General features: G+C 37.7%; 1 protein-coding gene and 1 pseudogene across 4 annotated transcripts in view; both read left to right on the top strand.

Moving 5' to 3' along the window:
- MORC1 (MORC family CW-type zinc finger 1) overlaps window positions 1-20,690 on the top strand; it is a 164,368-nt gene that overhangs the window by 56,422 nt on the left and 87,256 nt on the right. For all 4 annotated transcript variants that reach the window (XM_042956950.1, XM_042956947.1, XM_042956948.1 and 1 more), the window contains 5 exons: window positions 2,018-2,097; window positions 2,827-2,897; window positions 5,043-5,107; window positions 8,513-8,656; window positions 10,940-11,094. In XM_042956950.1, the coding sequence (XP_042812884.1) occupies window positions 2,018-2,097; window positions 2,827-2,897; window positions 5,043-5,107; window positions 8,513-8,656; window positions 10,940-11,094 (515 nt within the window). The remainder of the gene's footprint in view (window positions 1-2,017; window positions 2,098-2,826; window positions 2,898-5,042; window positions 5,108-8,512; window positions 8,657-10,939; window positions 11,095-20,690) is intronic.
- Window positions 13,757-18,603, top strand: LOC107181216 (annotated as a pseudogene).

Below are 20,690 nucleotides of genomic sequence, written 5' to 3'. Positions count from 1 at the left end.
CGCTTAAGAGTCTTCAGAGTCTTAAGAGAACAAAAAATCCTTCAGAGTCTTAAGAGAACAAAAAATTATCTAGTTACTTATTTCTTCATTCCCAATGTATTTTCCCTCTAGAGCCTACATTGAGGGAGCAAGTACTTAATATAATATTAATAGATAATATTAGACAATAATAGTGTAGTAAACATTTATCCCAAACTAGCATTGACTAAATTCTTTAGCTCTATCGATACCTTTAGTTCTCATGACAACCGTGTGAGATAGATACCACTGTTACCATCCCCACTTATAGACAGGAAATGGAATCACAGAAAATGAAATAATGTGCCCAGTGCTACACTACTAAGGGACACAGATAGGACTTTAACTCAGACAGGATGGGATCTGGGTAGTCCAATTCTTTTTTTTTTTTTTTCTTTTTAATGTTTATTTATTTATTTTGAGAGAGAGAGAGAGAGAGAGATCTAGCAGGGGAGGGCAGAGAGAGAGGGAGACAGAATCCCAAGGAGGCTCAGTGTGGAGCCTGATTTGGGGCTTGAACCCATGAACCATGAGATCATGACCTGAACCGAAATCAAGAGCCGGATGCTTAACTGAGTCACCCAGACGCCCCCAGGTAGTCCAATTCTTAATGCTTAATCATGGTGTTCTGTCTTGAGTGTATTTGTACTGCATTTGTGGAGATAATGGAAGAGAGTCTTAAAATATAAACAGACTTCAGCTAACAGACATTTAAACTATGTGTGACCTGTTTGTATAGTGATGAATTTGCATTACCGTACACATTCTTTGAAAGTCAGAAGATATAAATGCAATTCTAGATCAAGTTATCATTCAAAAGCCATTGCTTATTAGCATAGATTCCAGGGATTGGTAAACATTTTCTATAAAGGGCCTGATAGTAAATATGTGATCACATTCCATCTCTTTTGCATATTCTTATTTTTCCTTTAAAAATAGAAAAATCATTCTTAGGTCTCAGGCTGTGCCAAAAGCAAGCTGCTGGCTCACTTTGGGCTATGGGCCATATTTTGCTTATCCCTGGTATCGACTCAGGGGCATATAGGTTTAGACTCTCCCTGTGCTTGAGAAAATGCCTGCCTGAGGATATTTTGGCTTTCAGGGATACCTGTGGTTCTCTACCCACCTCTTGCTGAACATTTGATGCCTTTCTAAACACAGAAGGTATTAAAGAATGGTGACCGCCTGAGTCCACAGGGGTATAAGGCAAAAGTTACAGAATGAGATGTACAGAGCTTTGAGCATTCTGAAATCCAATATTCTGGAATTTTTTCTCAGGATGATGATTTAAGCCACTATGAAAAATCCTGACTTTAAGGAATCCTCTGTAACAGATATACATAGTTTCATCTGCATTCAGTGAACCTCTATTCCAGAGGGCTTTCCTCACCTCTACTTTGCTCTGACTGAGTTTATGGAGATAAATATATATTTATCTATCTATTTATTTGTTTATTCCTTTTCCTTGATTGCTCTAGAGCTCTCACTAAACAACAGGTTTTGAAAACAAGCTTCTTGAGCAATAAAGTGGAAAATAAGTTTTGGTAGTTTGAAATGGTAATGTATGTTTCTGAGCATTTTAGTTAGAGATAGTTGTTTTGAGACTAGGAGAACTGGTTTATCCAGTGTCAGTGACCTGAGTAAGAGGGTTATGTATATTAGCTCGAAATTTTGGTAATGGAGCAGTTGCATAGAAATTTTTCTTTTTAAGAAAACGATCCCATTTTATATGTATAAATGAACATTTGTATGGGCAGAAATTTTGTTATCTCTCTCCTGAAATTCCCTTACAAAAGCAAAATTGCCAAGTATTGAAAGGCAAGGAATTTCTTCCTAGGTATACAGTTTGCTGATTGACTAGTTGGATGCAACTTACTGTGTGAAGCTTTCTTCATAATTATGTATATCTGGAGTGTATATTCTTTCTAAAGAATATTCTTTAAGTGTTATGTACCTTAAAATGATAACCTGACTTGATCAGTTCTTTTTTTCTTTTCAGAAAGTATCTGTATGTCACGTCTTCTTTTAAAGGAGCATTTAAAAATGAAGTTGAAAAGGCAGAAGAAGCAGTAAAGATTGGTATGTAATTATCTATGTCCTACATCTCATTGTTGTTCATTCACTCAGCCAACATTAATTGTATCTTTATTCTGAGATATATACTGTTATAGCGTTGTAGGAATGACCACAATTAATCGAACTCCTGCCTCTAAGGAGCTTCATAACACATTTTTCTGTCTCTGGCTTTGTTGAATTATGACATATTAATTAAAGGTATGTTATTATATTTTTACTTATTATTATTTAATTTCTATTATTCCAAATACACACTTGGAACTAGATTGATATATATTAGAAACTCTGGTTGGCATGATGCCGAGTTAGATCATTTTCGAGACTAGCCTTATACCCACTTTAAGAAGGAATGTTCTACACATTCATTCCACCCCTCCCCCACCCCCCAAAGAGGACAAAGCCATATTTTTCCAGCGATCCAAAAGCAAGGAGTAACTTTAATCTATATTTCACAGATTGTAGAGAGTTTTTAGTCAGCCAAACATTCAGTCATAACCCTTTAATTTGTAGGTATATAGTTATGCCCTGTCAATTATAATGTCTAAGAGGAAGCCCATTGTGGCTACCTGCACCTAGAATGTGTGAAAGCTGTGGAAAGAACATAGGATTTTCTGAGATTATTATTTGGAAGCCATTCCCACTGGTCCTGGTCATAATGTATATACACACTGCTCACTTAAAATTGATTAAAAGAATTTTCTGATGTTGTAATTATCTTGCTTCTGCTTCCAGCTGAAAGTGTATTGAAACAAGCACAAATCACAGTAAACCAGCCTGACAGAACTTCTTTGTCTTCTGCCAAGGTATGACATATAGTCTTCCTAAATGGCCAAGTGTCATTTGCTTTTTCCTGTACACAGTTGTCTCTTATCATTTACTTCCTAAACTGATAAACACAGACAAGCTCCGAAGCTTAAGTTGATTTTAACCCAGGTAAACAGAGCAGAGGCATGCAGAGAAAGGAGAGGGTACTCAGCAGTGAGAGAAGTCTGAGTCTGAGCAAAGATGAGCAACGTGGGGTGAATTTGGAACAGTGGGGAAGAGCACTGCAGCTCATTTCTTTAAAATGAAAAGAAAAGTAATATGAGAAAGAGAGAAAATAATGAAAAACTAGCAGAAAAAAGCAGCCTATCAAGTTTCCTTGAAAATATCTTTTCAAATTATTGCTCCCTATGCACCTGAATAAATGGGAAAAGCAAGGAGAGGACTAATAAGCCATCCTTTTTTCTGGTGCTAGGAATTATGTGCTATAATTATGAATATTAATAACTACTTCCAGCTTACAAAGCTTTTTTCTTATGAGTTGCTCCACATAGTTCATAAACATTTTCTATAATCCTTGCAATGCACCCATGAGTAAGATAGGTTATAAAGAACTATTATTATTAATTATAATGCATGGCAACCAAGAAGAAGAATATTGCTTCAGGACATGTAGGTTTGTTTTTACCAAAAATGCGGTGCAAAGCTTTCTACCAGGGTAAATTATGAAGCAGCATTTTATTTACTTGCATATAAAAGGATAAATAGGTATATGGAGAAAAAAAATGCTTTACTTCACTCTTCCTTCATTCTCTTCTTCAGACTCAGTGTAGGAATCCTTTCCGTGATTCGCCCTTAAACTTTCAAGGACCAGGGCTGAGTTTGATAAAGAGCTCTCTCATATCAAATGATCATGAATAGGGAATGAAATCAAAGAGTAGCACATGATAATGTCCCAAAGCTACCTATGGCCTTCCCAAAATTCTCTTACTTTTTTCTTTTCACTTATTATTTTAAAGTAAATGTAGACCTATCTTACTGTTATTGATTTTTAAAGAAAGGTTTAAGCTTTTTTTTATTTTGTCTCAAAGAAATCAATTTCCTTGGCTTTATGTATTTGAGAAACAAGAGAAGCAGATGCTTTTTAATGGGTCAGGACCTTTCTTTCTTCTTGCCTTAGGCTTACCTCTCATTGCCTCTTTGTGCTCTGAGTGCATTGACAGGAGGTGGGGGAGGGGGGTGTCTCTGACCATCTTGCTTTGTTGCTGGGCAAAGAGAGCAAAGCAGAATGACCTTGGCTTTTGACCTCTTAAATTCCTCTAGGCAGTTGAGTGGTTGAATTTGAAGTGAAATACTTACAAATCAGTTACCATTTGCTTTTACTTTAAAGTCAGTGAAAATAATGTTCAGTCAGTGGTATATTCACCAAATGAGATGCCCATCTTTCACATCAGGTAGATGGAGCACATTAAAAATCTGTTATTATTTGTGAAATTAGAATAATGCATTATTTCTTTTCTGCCTGGTTAGAGTTAGTGTACTAGAGATAGGGCAGTGAATGAGCCAGTATATCAAATTTAGAGCAGACAAGAAAGACAGGTGGGCATTGGTAGTCAGGTACTCTGAAAGGGAGAAAGCCTAGGGATGGGATATCCTATAAAGGGAAAAGCTTGGGGAGTATCAAGGGTATCTGGAACTTGATAATAGAAAAGATGTTTTCTTATGGTGACTGACAAAAATTTTTAATAACTTTTTTTTCTGAAAGATGCCACAGTACTTGATCATGTGATTTAGCATTTTGTTGTTGTTGTTGTTGTTGTTGTTGTTGTTGTTCTCATAAGCAAAAGTCAGAGTCTAGGTACATGGAATGACTTTTCCAAGCTTTTGTGTAGTTTGTGTGAAAGCCAGTGTGACATTACAGGGAGAAATAGCTCTTTAAAAGACAGAGAACATTGGATTATGTGCAAAAAGGGAACCATGGGCTAGGAGTTGGTGTGTCCCCCTAGCTATTAGAATGGAATAATTTATCAAGTATTTATTGTCTACCATTATACAATTGCATTAGGCAATGTGACCTATCACTGTTACCCTTGTGAAACATTTGGGTAATGGGATAATAAATATCAGCTCAGCTTTCATTAATTTAATAGAATTATGTTCTCTCCTAACCAAATGTACTTCTCCAGGATGTATTACAGAAAGCTTTGGAAGATGTTGAAGCAAAGCATACGATTCTTAAAGTGAAACAGAGGTAAGATGTAAGATTTTCTGTTTGCCAGAATCCTCTGCACTTTGATAAAGCAAATTCTGATTTCTGAGGAGGCAGATTTGGCGGTTAATGTGATAACTTCTCTTTCTCAGCCTATGACATCTTATTATATTAAGCGTAATATGGTCAAAATCCCCCAACCGCAAAATCAATGAAGGTATTTATAAAATATATATTTGCATGCATACATATGTTTACATAATATTAAAACTTCTGAATACAGGGTGAAAAATTAGCTCAGTGTCCTGTTGAAGAAGTGAACTCTGCCCAGAGGATCACCTGACAACTTTACTTTTTTTTTGCCCTTTGGCAGACACAGCCCTCTGGAGGGTTGGTTCTGGTTTCTTCTCTCTTCTAGTACTTGCATAAAATTTAAAATGTTTAGAAAATGTTTCAAATACATGTACCACATATATAGTTAAGATACAAATAGCAACCCTAAATTACAAAACCATTATTTACATTTGGAAGGTTGACTTGGTCTCCAGCTTGGGTGTTAAACAAGTTAAACTGAGAATAATCAGAGTTGTCTGGGTAAGGCCAGTCTTTGAAAACTGGGATAACTTTGAGAAACCAATTTTTAGGGAAGTACTACTAGTTTCCAGAATTATTGTTTGTGAACTATGAAGTGCTATATAACCATAACTTTCCTCAAACCTAAATTTGAACTGTTAACTATGCATTTATCAAAATAAGTACTAAATAAATCCATAGAAATCTATATTAAAAAACAAGGTCCTCTGGGGCGCCTGGGTGGCTCAGTCGGTTGAGCGGCCGACTTCAGCTCAGGTCATGATCTCACAGCTCAGAGCCTGGAGCCTGCTTTCGATTCTGTGCCTCCCTCTCTGTCTCTCTGCTCCTCCCCCACTCATGCTCTCTCTCTCTCTCTCTCTCTCAAAAATAAATAAACATTAAAAAAAATTAAAAAAAAAAAACAAGGTCCTCTATTTTTTTTAAGTTTTTATTTAAATTCTAGTTAGTTAACGTACAGTGTAACATGAGTTTCAGGTGTACAATAGAGTGATTCAACAGCTCCATTCAACACCTGGTGCTCATCACAACAGGTGCACTCCTGAATCTGTTTTACCCATTCCCTCACCCTCTTCACCCCTGGTAACCCTTAGTTTGTTCTCTATAGTTAAGAGTCTGTTTCTTCTTGGATGGTCTCTTTCTTTCTTTTTTTCATTGCTCATTTGTTTTGTTTCTTAAATGCCACATATGAATCAAAGAATATGCTATTTGTCTTTCTCTGAGTGACTTATTTCACTTAACATTATACTCTTGCTTCATCCATGTCATTGTAAATGACAATATTTCATTATATATATATATATATATATGGAATATATATATATATATATGGAATATATATATATATATATATGGAATATATATATATATATGGAATATATATATATATATGGAATATATATATATATGGAATATATATATATATGGAATATATATATATATGGAATATATATATATATATGGAATATATATATATATGGAATATATATATATATGGAATATATATATATATATGGAATATATATATATATATGGAATATATATATATATATATGGAATATATATATATATATATGGAATATATATATATATGGAATATATATATATATATGGAATATATATATATATATGGAATATATATATGGAATATATATATATATGGAATATATATATATATATATGGAATATATATATATATGGAATATATATATCTGTGTGTGTGTATATATATACATATATATATACGTGTATATATATATATATATACACGTATATATATATACGTGTATATATATATATACGTTTATATATATATACGTATATATATATGGAATACTTCTTTCTCCACTCATCAGTCCATTTGATTTAGGCTATTTCTATAGCAAAGCCTTCTTTAAAGTCTTGAGAAAGAAAACTCTGGTTGATGAATTGTTTGTAGTTACATTTGTATGTATGAAGGGTGATCGACCTATATTTTATTAATAATAATGCCAGCTAGTTGGTATGAACTTTTTTTTATAGCAAAATGCTTTTATTACAAATTTGAAGATAGTCAGCATGCCATTTACTGTTGCAGAGTGATGCTGTCATATTCTGCAACATCCTGTTTTGGGGTCCCTTACATAGTCAGTATTCTTTTTTGTTGAAGAGTAAGGATTTAATATTGAGTACACATTTTTGAGAAAAAATGTGATTTGTATGTATTGAACCCAGCCAGTATGTGCTTTTAAAATGTATATGTTAATCCCAGTCAGTAATTCCCTCATAAAGTCTAATGTGCCCTATATTATGTCCATGTAGAAGGGCTAATTAGGACTTTTTCTTTGTCCTTTAATGATAGATGTATTTAGCCAGTCCAGTAAGGATATTATGTCAGTTATAGTGGCACGTAGTTATAATTTGAAAAGAAAAAGCTGTGTTTGTGGAATGAGAACTACAAGATGGGTGGAGGGGAAGAATTATATTTGGTACCATTCTTGGTAGGAAAGGAAAATAACATTGGTGAGGCACCTAATCTGTTCCAGGTTTATACTTGACATTATATCTTCTAGTCCTCCTGACATCCCAAATGGCTAGGTAGGTATTCTTCCCATTTTTCAGATAAGACAGGAAGTTGAAGTGACTCATCCATAGTCACACGGCTGTTACAGAGATGAGTTTGTTTTTGAAGCCAAGCCTGTCTTTCCAGTTCTTATATTCAGGTGTTTTTCATAGCTCCAAGCAGCTTCCCGTTACTATGGTTGTTTCTCTCATATCCTGCTATGTCTCAATTTCTGCTTTTACACTTTTAATAGAAAAGTCACATAAAACATAATATTGCAAGACAGAGTAAGAAAAACAGGAGCTCATGTCTGTTGCCCTTGTAAACTTGGCTTTATTAACTTTGATTTTGGAGAAAGAGAAAGCTAAAGAGTATTTTTTGGCATAGTCCAATCTATATAGGATGTTTAGAGGCTTGAGGACATGTTGAAAGTTAGAAATCACATCCAGGGTAAAAAATACTGAAATTTTAAAATAGTCAAATCATCATTTTTTAAAAATGTTGCGTGTTCCTATTAGTCCACTTAACATTTCATAAATCTTTTGGCATTTTCTAGTTCTTGTAAATTTAAGTTGGCAAAGCTGTTTTTTAATCTAGGAATACTTGTGTTTGACTGGTATGGCCATCATGTTTATGCAAAATACTTGGCTACACAAAGATATTGAGTGTACCCACTAGGTTTTGCAAAATACCTGGGTATTTTACATTTAGTTCCTTTGATGTTTACCTTCTCAGTTTAATTATTAGCAGTTTGTAAACTATATATTTCTATCTAATAAAAACCTTTTTTTAAACTTTTCTAAATATAATGCTAGAGAATTAAAAAAAGCAAGGACTCTCTGCCTGTTCTTTGGAGTGAACATAGAAAATCGAAGCCAAGCTGGGATGTTCATTTACAGTAATAACCGCTTGATCAAAATGCATGAGAAAGTGGGCCCACAGTTGAAACTGAAGTCCTTGTAAGTATATTTTTGTTTTCAGAGGCATAGGCAGGATGAGGGAGGTTGCGGTAAGATTCTGTCTTTGGAGTTAGATGAGTGATTAATCATAATGGGAGCAGGTGTCCTGTCCTCCGTTCACCCTTCCCATCAATGCGCAGGCATTAATATGCCTAATTTATAATATTGGCACAACTATATGCCTGCTTGAAGGAAAAGCACACTTGGGAAATTTTTCTAATATATTTCCTGAGAAACCTGATGTTTTACCATTTCTTGAACCATCTCCTCAGGTTAGGATTTTAATATTTTACCGATGTAAAAATAATACAAGCATAACAAGGAAACTTTAGGAAAGAAAAATCCATAGTCTTTTAAAGCAACCCTGTTAACATTTTGTGCAACCTTTATGTATATGAGTTCTTGGCAGTTACCTGCTTGAGCATGTATTACTAACCCTCTCTAACCTATTTGGATTCCAGAGTAATACATTCTGGTGCTTTCCTGATGGTCCAAAACTCCATGTGCTGCTTTCATGAATTATGTAGACAGTCAGACAGGGTAATTGTGACCAGTAAAATGGATCAGGGGTCAAACAGAATTCTTGTGATTAATAGAATGGCTCAGGGGACCATTTTTCATCTTATTTCTCACTCTCTAGGAATTAGCAGTTCATTCATTTGTTCATTCAACAAACACTTGAACTGCAGTGTCATGTGCCAGGCACTGTACTAAGCTCTGCACACAAGATGGTGAAGACCTGCTACCCTTTGGCAAAGAACTTATAGTCCGGTGAAAGGAACAAGTATATAAATACATATTTTTCATATTATGTGGCAACAGTAAGAATGATCTTTAAAAAAATTAGTTTATTCTCTTGCTTAAAACACCAATGGATATAGAATAGAACTGGTTACCATGGTCTTCCAGTGATCTGGCCTCTGCCTGGCCCTGTGATGGCCCACCTGTACCCACCCTTTCACTACATTCTCCTTGCACCAGCCAGTTCCCAGTGTATCACATATCCTAAGCTCACTCCTGTCTTACAGCCTTGGTTCTTGAACCTTCTGTCCTCAGATCTCCTTACTGCTGGTCTGGGTGTGTTACTTAGGCACTTAACTAAAGTCCCCTCCACAGGAAGGTCTTCCTGCACTGTCTAATAAAGTCAGCCGCTGCCATTGGCCCCTCCCCCTTGTTACTGTGCACAAGTTATAGCACCTGCTTTGTTTTCCTCCTACCACTTATCACCATCTGAAATGATCTGGTCACCCTTACTGCCTGTTACCCCTCAATAGAAGAGAAACTTTATAGACAGGGGGCCTTCTTTTTCTTATTCAGTACTGTATTCCCAGTTTCTGGAATAGGATGCATCCATCCTGAACAGGGATGGATGGATGGATGGACAGATAGATGGATGAATATGTGCTACAGGCAAGCATGAGGTGCAAAAAGAGCACTTGGGAAGAGTAGTAAACCAAACTGGGGTCAGACTTTCTGGAAGAAAGTTGAGTCAGACTTTCTGGAAGAAATGATGCCCAAATTTAGGCTTAGAGAATGAATAGTTAAGGGAGGGCAGGGTGGCAGGGGAAAGTAGTGAAACATATGGTAAGGTAGCAGCACTACATTAGGAAGGCTTGATTTGTGTGCCTTGCTAAGGGCAGTTGGGAGCCTTGGAAGAACTAGACAACTGGATGTTCTTTCCCAAAACAGGGAAACCAAGCAGAATATTCTGTCACTAAACAGAAATAGTCTGGTTATATATATCATAAGTTGCTAAAAATCTGAAAAACACTGAATTTATCCATCAGACTAACAGGCAGATACCTGTCACTTTCTAGGATAATCTGGCCCTTATGTTCCCTTAGTAGAATTCATTGAACACCCCATGGACCTCTGCAATGACAGGGAAGAACCCAACCTGCCATGAAATGAGGATGGAGAAATTGACTCTGGCCAGATCATGAAGAGGGTTGTGTCAGTTTATTTCAGCAAAGCATTGTTAGTGGTGTCTCATGCTAAAACGCCTCCTCTTGTACCTTTAGGTTTGGAAAAAAAAGTCATGTTAATTTAGTAACAGTGCATTAGATTTTTTCTTTACTATGAGACCAAACACACCTACGATTACTACAGATTTATGTAACAAAATACAATTATATCATAAGTTGTTAAACTTTGACATGGTCCAGACCCAGTGAATAAATTTATGTGGAAAAAATTTTGATTTCAAAAGACCATGGCATATTTGCATTTTCTTTTTCCTTAGCTAAATTTTTCAGAATTTTTTAATGTATTTATTCTTCTTAGACTTGGTGCAGGCGTGGTTGGAATTGTTAATATACCCTTGGAGATCATGGAGCCATCCCATAATAAGCAGGAATTTCTCAATGTCCAAGAGTATAATCATCTGCTGAGAGTCATGGGGCAGTACTTGGTGCAGTACTGTAAGGACACCGGGATCAGTGAGTATTCAGTAGTCATAATAAGAGATAGTGGGGAATCAACTTGTGTAATTTATTTAATTTGGAATGATTGCAGTGACCTAGACAACCAGTAGCCCAAAGGCCTGTAAAAGAGCTCTTTTTATTTATTAAAATAATAATAATAAAATAGGGCTCCTGGGTGGCTCAGTCGGTTAAGCGTCTGACTCATGGTTTTGGCTCATGTCTTGATCTCACTGTTCATGGGTTCAAACCCCTCATCAGGCTCTGAGCTGAGGGCACGGGGCCTACTTGGGATTGTCTCTCCCTCTCTTTCTGCTCCTCTCCTGCTTGTGTGTGTGCGCACTCCCTCTCTCTCAAAATAAATAAAGAAGCTTTAAAAAATATAATAATAATAATATAATAATAAAAAATATGGGAAATGAGAAGGAAGCTGGTCTCAGAATCTTTCCCAGAATATTATGTGAAAAATAAAGCAGCAGATCGAAAACTTGTAAGAGGAGGGCAATGAGCAGTATTAGAGCTGATCGTGGAGGAAGGAAGCAGAAGTTTGCTTTGGGTAGGCCTCAGAGGCCATTCTAAGACTCTACTGTACAGGGGCACATAGTTCCTTACAGACCTGAGTAGCTCCCATAGCGCTGTTATTTCCTGCCATAGCATAATCACTGTTTACCCTAGATAATTGTGCATGTGTGTTAAACCTTGTTTTGTATAGCTAACAAGTCTTGAATATGTGAATTCAAAAAGAGTTCGATTAAACATCATTTAAATAAATACAATTGGATACTTAAGATAAACTTTGGTTGTCTGGGAAATTTGGCTTATTCAGACCACTTCAGTCTCCAGAGATACCTGAAAAATGAGATGGTATGCTGTGCATTAATGAAATAAACTTCCTTTAAGTTATGCAGACACAGGGCTTCGTTTATGGAAAAAAATAGAGAGGCTACTTTGTTCCATGATTTGCATGAAGTATGTATAATTCATGCATATCACAAATTATGTCTCTACCCTTGAGACAACTTAAAATCTTACTGCTCTCCTTGAGGTTATGATTTTAGAATATTTTCTTTTCTTTTGTACTCACTTCGCTTTGCCCTAAAATTTTCTCACAGCAGTGAAATAGAAAAGACTACAGGAAGTCAGGGGAGAAACATAGGAGTGTGAATAAAGGTGTGGGCACAGATTTCCTGCCAAAGCTGGATTTTCTTGTCATGGTCTAAAACCTTCTCTGAGTGTGCAGCATCAGCGTCATCCGAGAGCTCGTGAGAAATGCAGCATCTCAGACCTACTGGATGAAAATTTATGTGTTAGCAGTCATGGCCATGATTTGTAGGCACGTTAGAGTTGGAGAGGCACTGCTCTGAAGAGTGCAGGAACTACATGTCAGCACAGACGTAACTTTGTCCACGTGTCTTTTTTTTCTCAGAGCCATGTCTGAAGTTCTACTAAATGTAGGAATGAGTACCTTATTTGGTGGGTTATGCTTAAAGCTGTAGAAAACAGAAGGATATTCAGAGTGAGGTATAAATCCAGGATCTACTGTCTGGTCCTCAAATGCTATCTTGGAATAGAAAAAAATGTTAAGCATTTGAAAAGTGTGTAACTCCCCCAATTCTCCTCATATGCTCTCTATAATCTCCCTTGCTCATCCTTGGACTAAGGAACGAAGCCCTCAGAAAGAGGCATGGAAATTCAAGGTGATAGGCATCATCTCCATCCAGCCCACACTTCCTCAGGACTGTCGTACTGAGTCCTGTTTCGGGGAGGGCTCTCTCGAAGCCCCTTTTCCTGCTGTGGGGGTGTCCTCCTAACAACTGTAATCTCAACTTCTGGGTGTCACTTGCCTGCTTCCCCCACCCCTTGTATAACTCCCCATATTTATCTCAACCTCATTTTTCAGAAATGTCTCAGTAGATATACCGAGATTCAAAATAAGTTGTTTCTATTTTAATTATTATTAGTGAATACCAGGTTGTTTTCCCGATTCCATGGCTGTCTACAAATTGATTTAGGGCTGGGGGCACTTTTACAAAAGATGTTCCTCTAGAAGGAAGTCAGGGAGTGGAGAAAGGATAGTGAGCATGTGTGTTTATTCACTTATCTGACAATCTCATCCCCAAACTTCCTTATTGAACTGAATCAAGTAATCAAGGTCAGAATTGGTAGTCTCAGGAACTGTGCTGAGGAGATCGACCTTGTGTATTCATTCCCACAGGAATAACCAAAGTCATCTAATGCTTGACTAATACTCTAAAAGCCAGTATTAGAGGGCACACAAATTTGATGAAAAGTACTTGGGTAGATTTTTGCCCTATAAATAAAAGATACAGTCTTTGTGTTTGCTATAAATCTGGTCTGTTTCTATAGAAAATTGGGGCTTTGTAAAAATCAAATCAGCAGAAAGGGAAATGACTTTGTGTCATTTATCAAATCTGCATTTATGTTTGGCACAGATGGTGCTGAGAACCTCGGAGATATTTTTCTGAGTCTGACCTCACCTCATTGTCCGCTACTGTGTTTTCTGAAGCATTGTGCATCCTTATAGTGAAATGGAAACGTTAACCATCAGCTGTTTGGAGTAGGGAAATAAAAAGAAGGAAAAGTTAGAGAGAAACAGCAAATGAAATTTGGGTTTGAACAGAAGCAATTACGTCAAAATTTATTACAAAACTTTGCCAGAATGGATCAGAATAGAGCTGATGTGCTAAGTGAAACCTGTCACATAATAAGCATCATCTTTCCTAGAAGAACTCAGACCATGAGGCCTCAGGTTGGCAAGGAGGCTAAAAATCATATAAGCCAGTCACCTCCCTGATGCTTTAATCCCTTCTACCCCACCCAGCCCTGCCCCAGGCAAGTGGACTGCCATTTTAAGCCTGAGTGGGGGTTTCCTCTGAAAGAAAAATGACTACTTCTTGAGGCAGCCCGTGAATCTCTGCACAGCTGTATTAGAAAATACATTTTAATATCAGAGCCAACTCTCTTTCTCACGTGTTGTTTCATTCACTCATCTGTGGTAGACATGGAGTGTTCTAGGACTGACAAGCCAGACGTGTTCCAGCCTTTCTGGGAATTTGCAGTCTAGCAAGGCTACCATGATTTGACACTTAGAAGAAGGATTGGTGCCCAACAGAGAAGAATAGGTGCTGCAGACACCATTGCTCGAGAGCCAGAGAAGGCCCGGAGGAAGTGGTATTTCCCCAAGGATGAGAAGGAGTTAGCCAGGCCAACATCATTTTTCCCTCTTGGGGCCATGAAGGATAGGCCTAAAACCTTTCTAAATGACAGCCCTTTGAAGACAAGCTTTCTGTCTCTCTTCAGTCTTGTTTTATCCTAACATTTCCAAGTTCTGTTGCTGTTCTTGACTTGATATGGTGTTAAATATATTCACCATTTTCATGTTATACTCTATAAAGTGTGCTTGCCACCTAGACACAAAAATTTCAGATGAAACCCAGCCTTGAATAAAATGAGATCATCATCCCTTTCTTTTAAGTCATAATTCTGTTGATGAACCTAATACGTTAACTCTCAGCACATTATTGACCCTCAGTGTCTTTATTGCCAATTAGAATTCCCAATAAAATTTTTAATATGTATTCTTATTAAGCCATACATACATCTCTTATATTTTTTCCCCAGTGGTTTTGGACCTCAGAGTAGAATCATACATTTAGTCCTATTACATGCTGTCACCTTATTAAGCCCATCCTTTCAGGTTATCACTACCTTTTTTGGAATCTAATGTTGACTTCTTTATGTGTTAGCAGTCATGGCCATGATTTGTAGGCACGTTAGAGTTGGAGAGGCACTGCTCTGAAGAGTGCAGGAACTACATGTCAGCACAGACGTAACTTTGTCCACGTGTCTTTTTTTTCTCAGAGCCATGTCTGAAGTTCTACTAAATGTAGGAATGAGTACCTTATTTGGTGGGTTATGCTTAAAGCTGTAGAAAACAGAAGGATATTCAGAGTGAGGTATAAATTAATACGCTGTTTTTCCAGATAAGTTTGGCCAGTATGTTCTCTATGATTTCCTTTAAATCCTGTTGCATAGGAAGGAGAGGAAAATCAAACTCTCGGCCTTCTACCTATGACCTCCCCTGAGGTAGAAATGAGATACTGGATAAAGGCAATTAATCAATTAAAATTCTTCCTAATTAGGCTATCACCTAGCTCATATCAATTTCTTGGTTTGTGTATAATTCTGAAAATGAGAGATAATATTTGTTAGGTGAATAGTTTCTTTAGAAAATAATGCTTACACCTTAGTTTGGGTTGCTATAGCAAAAATACTATAAACTGGTGGCTTATGAACAGCATAAATATATTTCTCACAGTTCAGGAGGCTGGAAATCCCAAGATCAGGGTCCCAGGATGGTTGGATTCTGGCAAGAGCCCTCTTCCAATTTGCAGACTGCTGACTTCCCCTGGTATTCTCACATGGTGGAAAGAGAGTGAGCTAGCTCTCTGGCCTCCTGTAAGGACACTATTCCCATCACGAGGGATCCATTCACATGACCTAGTCACCTCCCAAAGACCCCACTGCCAAGTACTATCACACTGGGATTAAATTTCAGCATATGAATTTAGTGGGGATGCAAACATTCAGTCCATAACACTTTAGTAGGTAGATCTAGCTAGCTGCTCACAACAAATATTGTTTCTCTTATGCTGTACTTCAGTCTGTAAGATCTCAGAAAGGCACTACAAGAAAAATGAAATGCAACATTTCTGCTAGGGATACATGTTTAGTGAGGTCTATAAAAATATTGAAAGGTGAGACTATGAGAGAAGTTTGTTTGGAGATATAGATCCAGAAATAATTCATACCTCTTTTTTTATTCAGTTTTTGAAGTTACAGATTTTATGTATTCTATTTCATTTAAAAATATATTCTGAGTATCATATGTTATATTTTTAAATTTCTCATTTTGGTATTACAGACTGAATTGTTTCCTCAGAATTCATATGTTTTAGCCCTAACCCCCAGTATCTCAGAATGTGACTATATTTGGAGACAGAGCCTTTGAAGAGGTGATTAAGTTAAAAAAGAGGCCATTAGAGAGGACCCTAAACCAGTCTGACTGGTGTTCTTATAAGAAGAGGGAATTTGGACAGAGGGACTCCAGGGATGGGTGTGTGCAGAGAAAAGATGATGTGAGGACACAGCAAGAAGGTGACCATCTGCAAGCCAAGGAGAGAAGACTCACAAGAAACCAAACTTTCCCACGTCTTGAAGTTGGACTTCTAGCCTTTACAACTATGAGAAAATAAGTTTCCATTGTTTAAGCCACCCAGTCTGTTTTTGTTGTTGTTGTTGTTGTTGCTGTGGCAGTCCTAGCAAACTAATATATACGGGAGATTATAAAATTGGACAGAATTAAAGAGAATATTATAATGAAACCTATAAATGCATCATCCACTCTCAACAGTTGTCAATTCCTGGGCAGACAAGTTTCATTTATATTCCCACCTACTCTTCAACAACTAGATTATGAAGAAGATTCCAGACATCATATAATTATATTAAATGGATTTATCATGTATTTTTGAAAGAACTCTATTTAAAAACATAACAATACAAAAACACTTAAAATTATCAATACTTTCTTAATAGCATAAAATATCCAGTCTGTTGTTACATTTCTAAGTATCTGCTGTCATAATATAACTCATAGTGCCTCTTAACCATCCTCATATTTCTTTTTCTCTCTTGTTTTTCCTTGAAATTTATTTGTAAGAAAAACTGGGCCGGTTGTTTTGTAGTTTTCACATATAAATTTTGCTCGCTGCATTACTGGGTGTGGTTTAACAGCTTCTTTCATTCTGTTAATTTTTTTGCAAATTGGTAGAATCTAGCAGCTTGGCCAAATTTAGATGTGGTGTTTTTTGGTTTGGTTGGTTTTTGTCAAGATGCTTCATAGGTAGTAGTGTGTTCTACCATCAGGTTGCCTGGGTCTCTCTCTTTTTTTAATGACATTAGCAGTTAATAATCAATGCTCAGATCCATTAGGAGTTCCAGAATCTTCTGTTCTATCATATTTTTATCACTTATTAGCTCTCATACTTCTAAAACTTTTTTCATCTTCCACTTGGTCACCTAAGTTAGTTTGTAATTTTACTATTTGACAGGAACAACAGAAATCCATACTTGATGAGAGATAAAATTAAAATAATAAAAAATGATATAGACATTTGCCTGACTTGTATGGCATGAATATGTACTCTGTTTAAAATCATTACTTCATGCCAGCTCTCAGCAAATAACAGGATGGTTCAGGAGTTCATTGGATTGATTTCTGTTTAAAAAAAATCACATTCTTAGATTTAATCCATTTACACTGCTTTCACCTGGTAATTGAAATTATCACCATTGACAGTACTTATGCTTCCTTTTCTTTCTGACTGCACTTATATTATTATCATGATAATGACATTTTTTGCATCTACAATGAATTTTCATGCTAAAATATCTCAGAGGATCTCACCTATATTGCAAATAAAATACTAAAAAGTCTAGTACCCTTCTTTTTCTGGAATTAAATACACTCTTATTCTTACAGTCTGATTTCCCCTGCCATACCAGAAGCAAGACCTCAGTCTGCTTATGTGTGCCTAGTAAAGAAGAGTAGGTTGCATCTTAATGACTGAATTTAAAACAATGCAGTAAGAATTAAACGTAAGTTGTATTGGGGCGCCTGGGTGGCTCAGTTGGTTGAGCGTCCGACTTCAGCTCAGGTCACTATCTCGCGGTCTGTGAATTCGAGCCCCACATCAGGCTCTGGGCTGATGGCTCAGAGCCTGGAGCCTGCTTCTGATTCTGTGTCTCCCTCTCTCTCTGCCCCTCCCCTGTTCATGCTCTGTCTCTCTCTGTCTCAAAATAACTAAATGTTAAAAAAAAAAAAATTAAAAAACAAACAAACAAAAAAAAACATAAGTTGTATTAACAAAAAAAAGTAGATTGAATGGCCAGTGTCAGAGTATGTGGAGGAAATCATCGAATTCCTCATGCTGAAGCTAAAAGGTCAGACTGTGGAGATTGACCAGGTCCAGCCCATGGTCCATCCACAGTTTACTCCCTTCTGTACAGAGAGCTCTCAGGGATTATTCGAGCCACAGTGGGTGGTTAGCCCAGCCTGCAACAAGTGTTGGAGAGGGTCAGTGAGTGGATGGAGAAAGAAGGCCTCTTAGATCCAAACGTCAGATCAGTTTTGTCACCCGTGGAGGATGGGACTTGAAAGTCACGCTTCTGGGCCGGTGCCAGTACTTGAGCTTGCCAATGGCAGATTACTTCCAGCAGCGGGTTAATCTGAAAAAGGCTTACACCTTCACCGTAGGATGCTGGCCCAACAATGGACTTCTAGACATAAACAGACATAGACATACAGGCAGGGCCCATGGCAGCATTGATGACTGCAAGAACATTGCCAACATCATGGAGACACTTGCATATCAAGGGGTCATTGTCAATAGATATCAAACCCATTCTGTTTGGCTAAGGACAGGATGGGGCAGGACAGGGTAGATGCTTGGCCCAGCCCCCAATCCTTCTTTCCCTCACCAGAGAGGAAAAGGGAGAATGGCGTAGCTCTATGTCCAGAGTGGCCTCAGCCTGCTCTGTGGGCTTGTGCCTTGGGTAAGGGCTTGGTCACTTGGCCCCTCTGGAGCAGACACTTTGTGTCCCCTATCCTTTCGCCTCAACCTCAGTCCAGTATTAGCCCCTCCCATTGTGGGCATGGGCTTGAGGGACCCAGGTACTTACTGCCTCCTCCCTGGTACACAGGCTTCTACTGGGGCCACCAAGGCCCCCCGCTGGGCCTCCTCCCATCTGTAGTGCATGGTGTGTGGTGCCCCTGGGCTCCAGGACAGATCAGGCCCTACCTTGTGTCTACCCCCATCCCCACTGTGAACGTGCCACTAAACAAAGTTGGGGAAACGAGAAACAAGAAAAGTAAGTTTGAATCTTTAGATTTTTGAGAACATTAAGTCAGTGGGCTTTGTATATGTCTGACTAAAGTGAGTCCTGGTAGAAAGATAAACTTACTAACCCAGATATTGAGGAGAGTGAGCTGGCTGACTGGGCTATATTGCCCATAATGACACATAACTCCAGGAATATACTTTAGGTTAGATTCCTATGTCTAATGTTAATTTCCCCATCATAGAGGGGATTAAAAAAGCTGAGTATATCCAAAGAAAAGCATTGAAAATAGTTAAACAAAAACATAACTTAGAAAGTAAAAGTTATTTCTTCTTGAGGGAAGAAACAGAAGAAACCTAACTTTTCTCAGTTTTGTTTTTGAAGGCTTGTTGTCATAAGGCTTCTGACCCTCTTCCTTCTAGTACTCAGTGCACAGAATGGTATGTTTCTAAACTAGGAGCCAGAGAGTCCTAGGGGATTTTAGAGTATTATTTGGAATGTTTGAATTCCTGTCTACCAATAATTGTCTAAAATGGCATTATACCTCACACATCCATATGCTACAGGTTTTTTTTTAATAAATTTTTTAAATATTAATTTATTTTGAGAGAGAGGGAGAGAGCATGAGCAGGGGAGGGGCAGAGAGAGGGAGACACAGAATCTGAAGCAGGCTCTAGGCTCTGAGCTGTCAGCACAGAGCATGACGCAGGGCTCGAACCCATGAACCATGAGATCATGACTTGAGCCCAATTTTGGATGCTTAACCAACTGAGCCACACAGGCACCCCTACAGTTTTTCAAACATGTATAGATGTAGTTGTGTGTAGTAAAATACGGAATCACACAGAAGTGTTATTGAATTCAGTTTTCTTTTTCATTGTGTATTTTCTCAGTTTGGGGGGTAGTGTTCTGAAATTATTTTGCAGCTTGAGGAGATCCTCATGGGAAAGCACTGATACGGAACGAGAGGAAATGATGCTGTGTTGCCAGGTGAAGGTAGTGAAGTTGACACTTCCAGGGAGTTGGACCAATTCCTCAGATTCCTGGAGCTTTGCCCTGGAACCTACTGTGCTCACAGTAGAGTGAAGTGGAAACATTCTGGCTGTAGCTGCCACTTACTTCTGCCACTGACTGTCCCCATAAAGTAAGACTTGCCCAACCCACTTCACACCAGCCAGAAGACCTGAGAGAGAATGGGGCTGTAAGCACCTTCGCCACCACTGAAGACATCTTGCTTTGCTGTCCTTCAATTCAAATAGAGTACTTGGAAAACTGGATACGTAGCAGCTCTCATATGTGCCCCACAGATTCTCTAAGCTGTAATGGCAGTTCTTCCTTCTAAGTGGCCATTGGCTTCATGACCCTTCATAAGAGCATACAGGTATCACTTCCAGCTGATTGGAGTTGGCCTTTTCGTTGAAACCAGTTTGCCATCCCTGAGAGATTCCATCAAGAATATAAATGATCAGCAGTTACACATGATCAGCTTACAAAAGGTCTGATACCTAACTTAGCTAAGAATGAGGGGTAATGATGAACAGGACAGTTTCAACAGAGCTGGAGGCATGATTTACAATATCCAGAGGATAGATATGTAATTTCTGTCTCAGGAGATCTTTAAAAATAGAATATAATCATCTGTTTAGTTGCAGAACTACCTGAAGTCAGAGACTTGATAAGCACCTTCATCT

The sequence above is a fragment of the Panthera tigris genome, chromosome C2 (genome assembly GCF_018350195.1).
Source record: "Panthera tigris isolate Pti1 chromosome C2, P.tigris_Pti1_mat1.1, whole genome shotgun sequence".
In the NCBI taxonomy this organism is placed as follows: Eukaryota; Metazoa; Chordata; class Mammalia; order Carnivora; family Felidae; genus Panthera; species Panthera tigris.
This window is presented reverse-complemented; position numbering and strand designations above follow the sequence as displayed.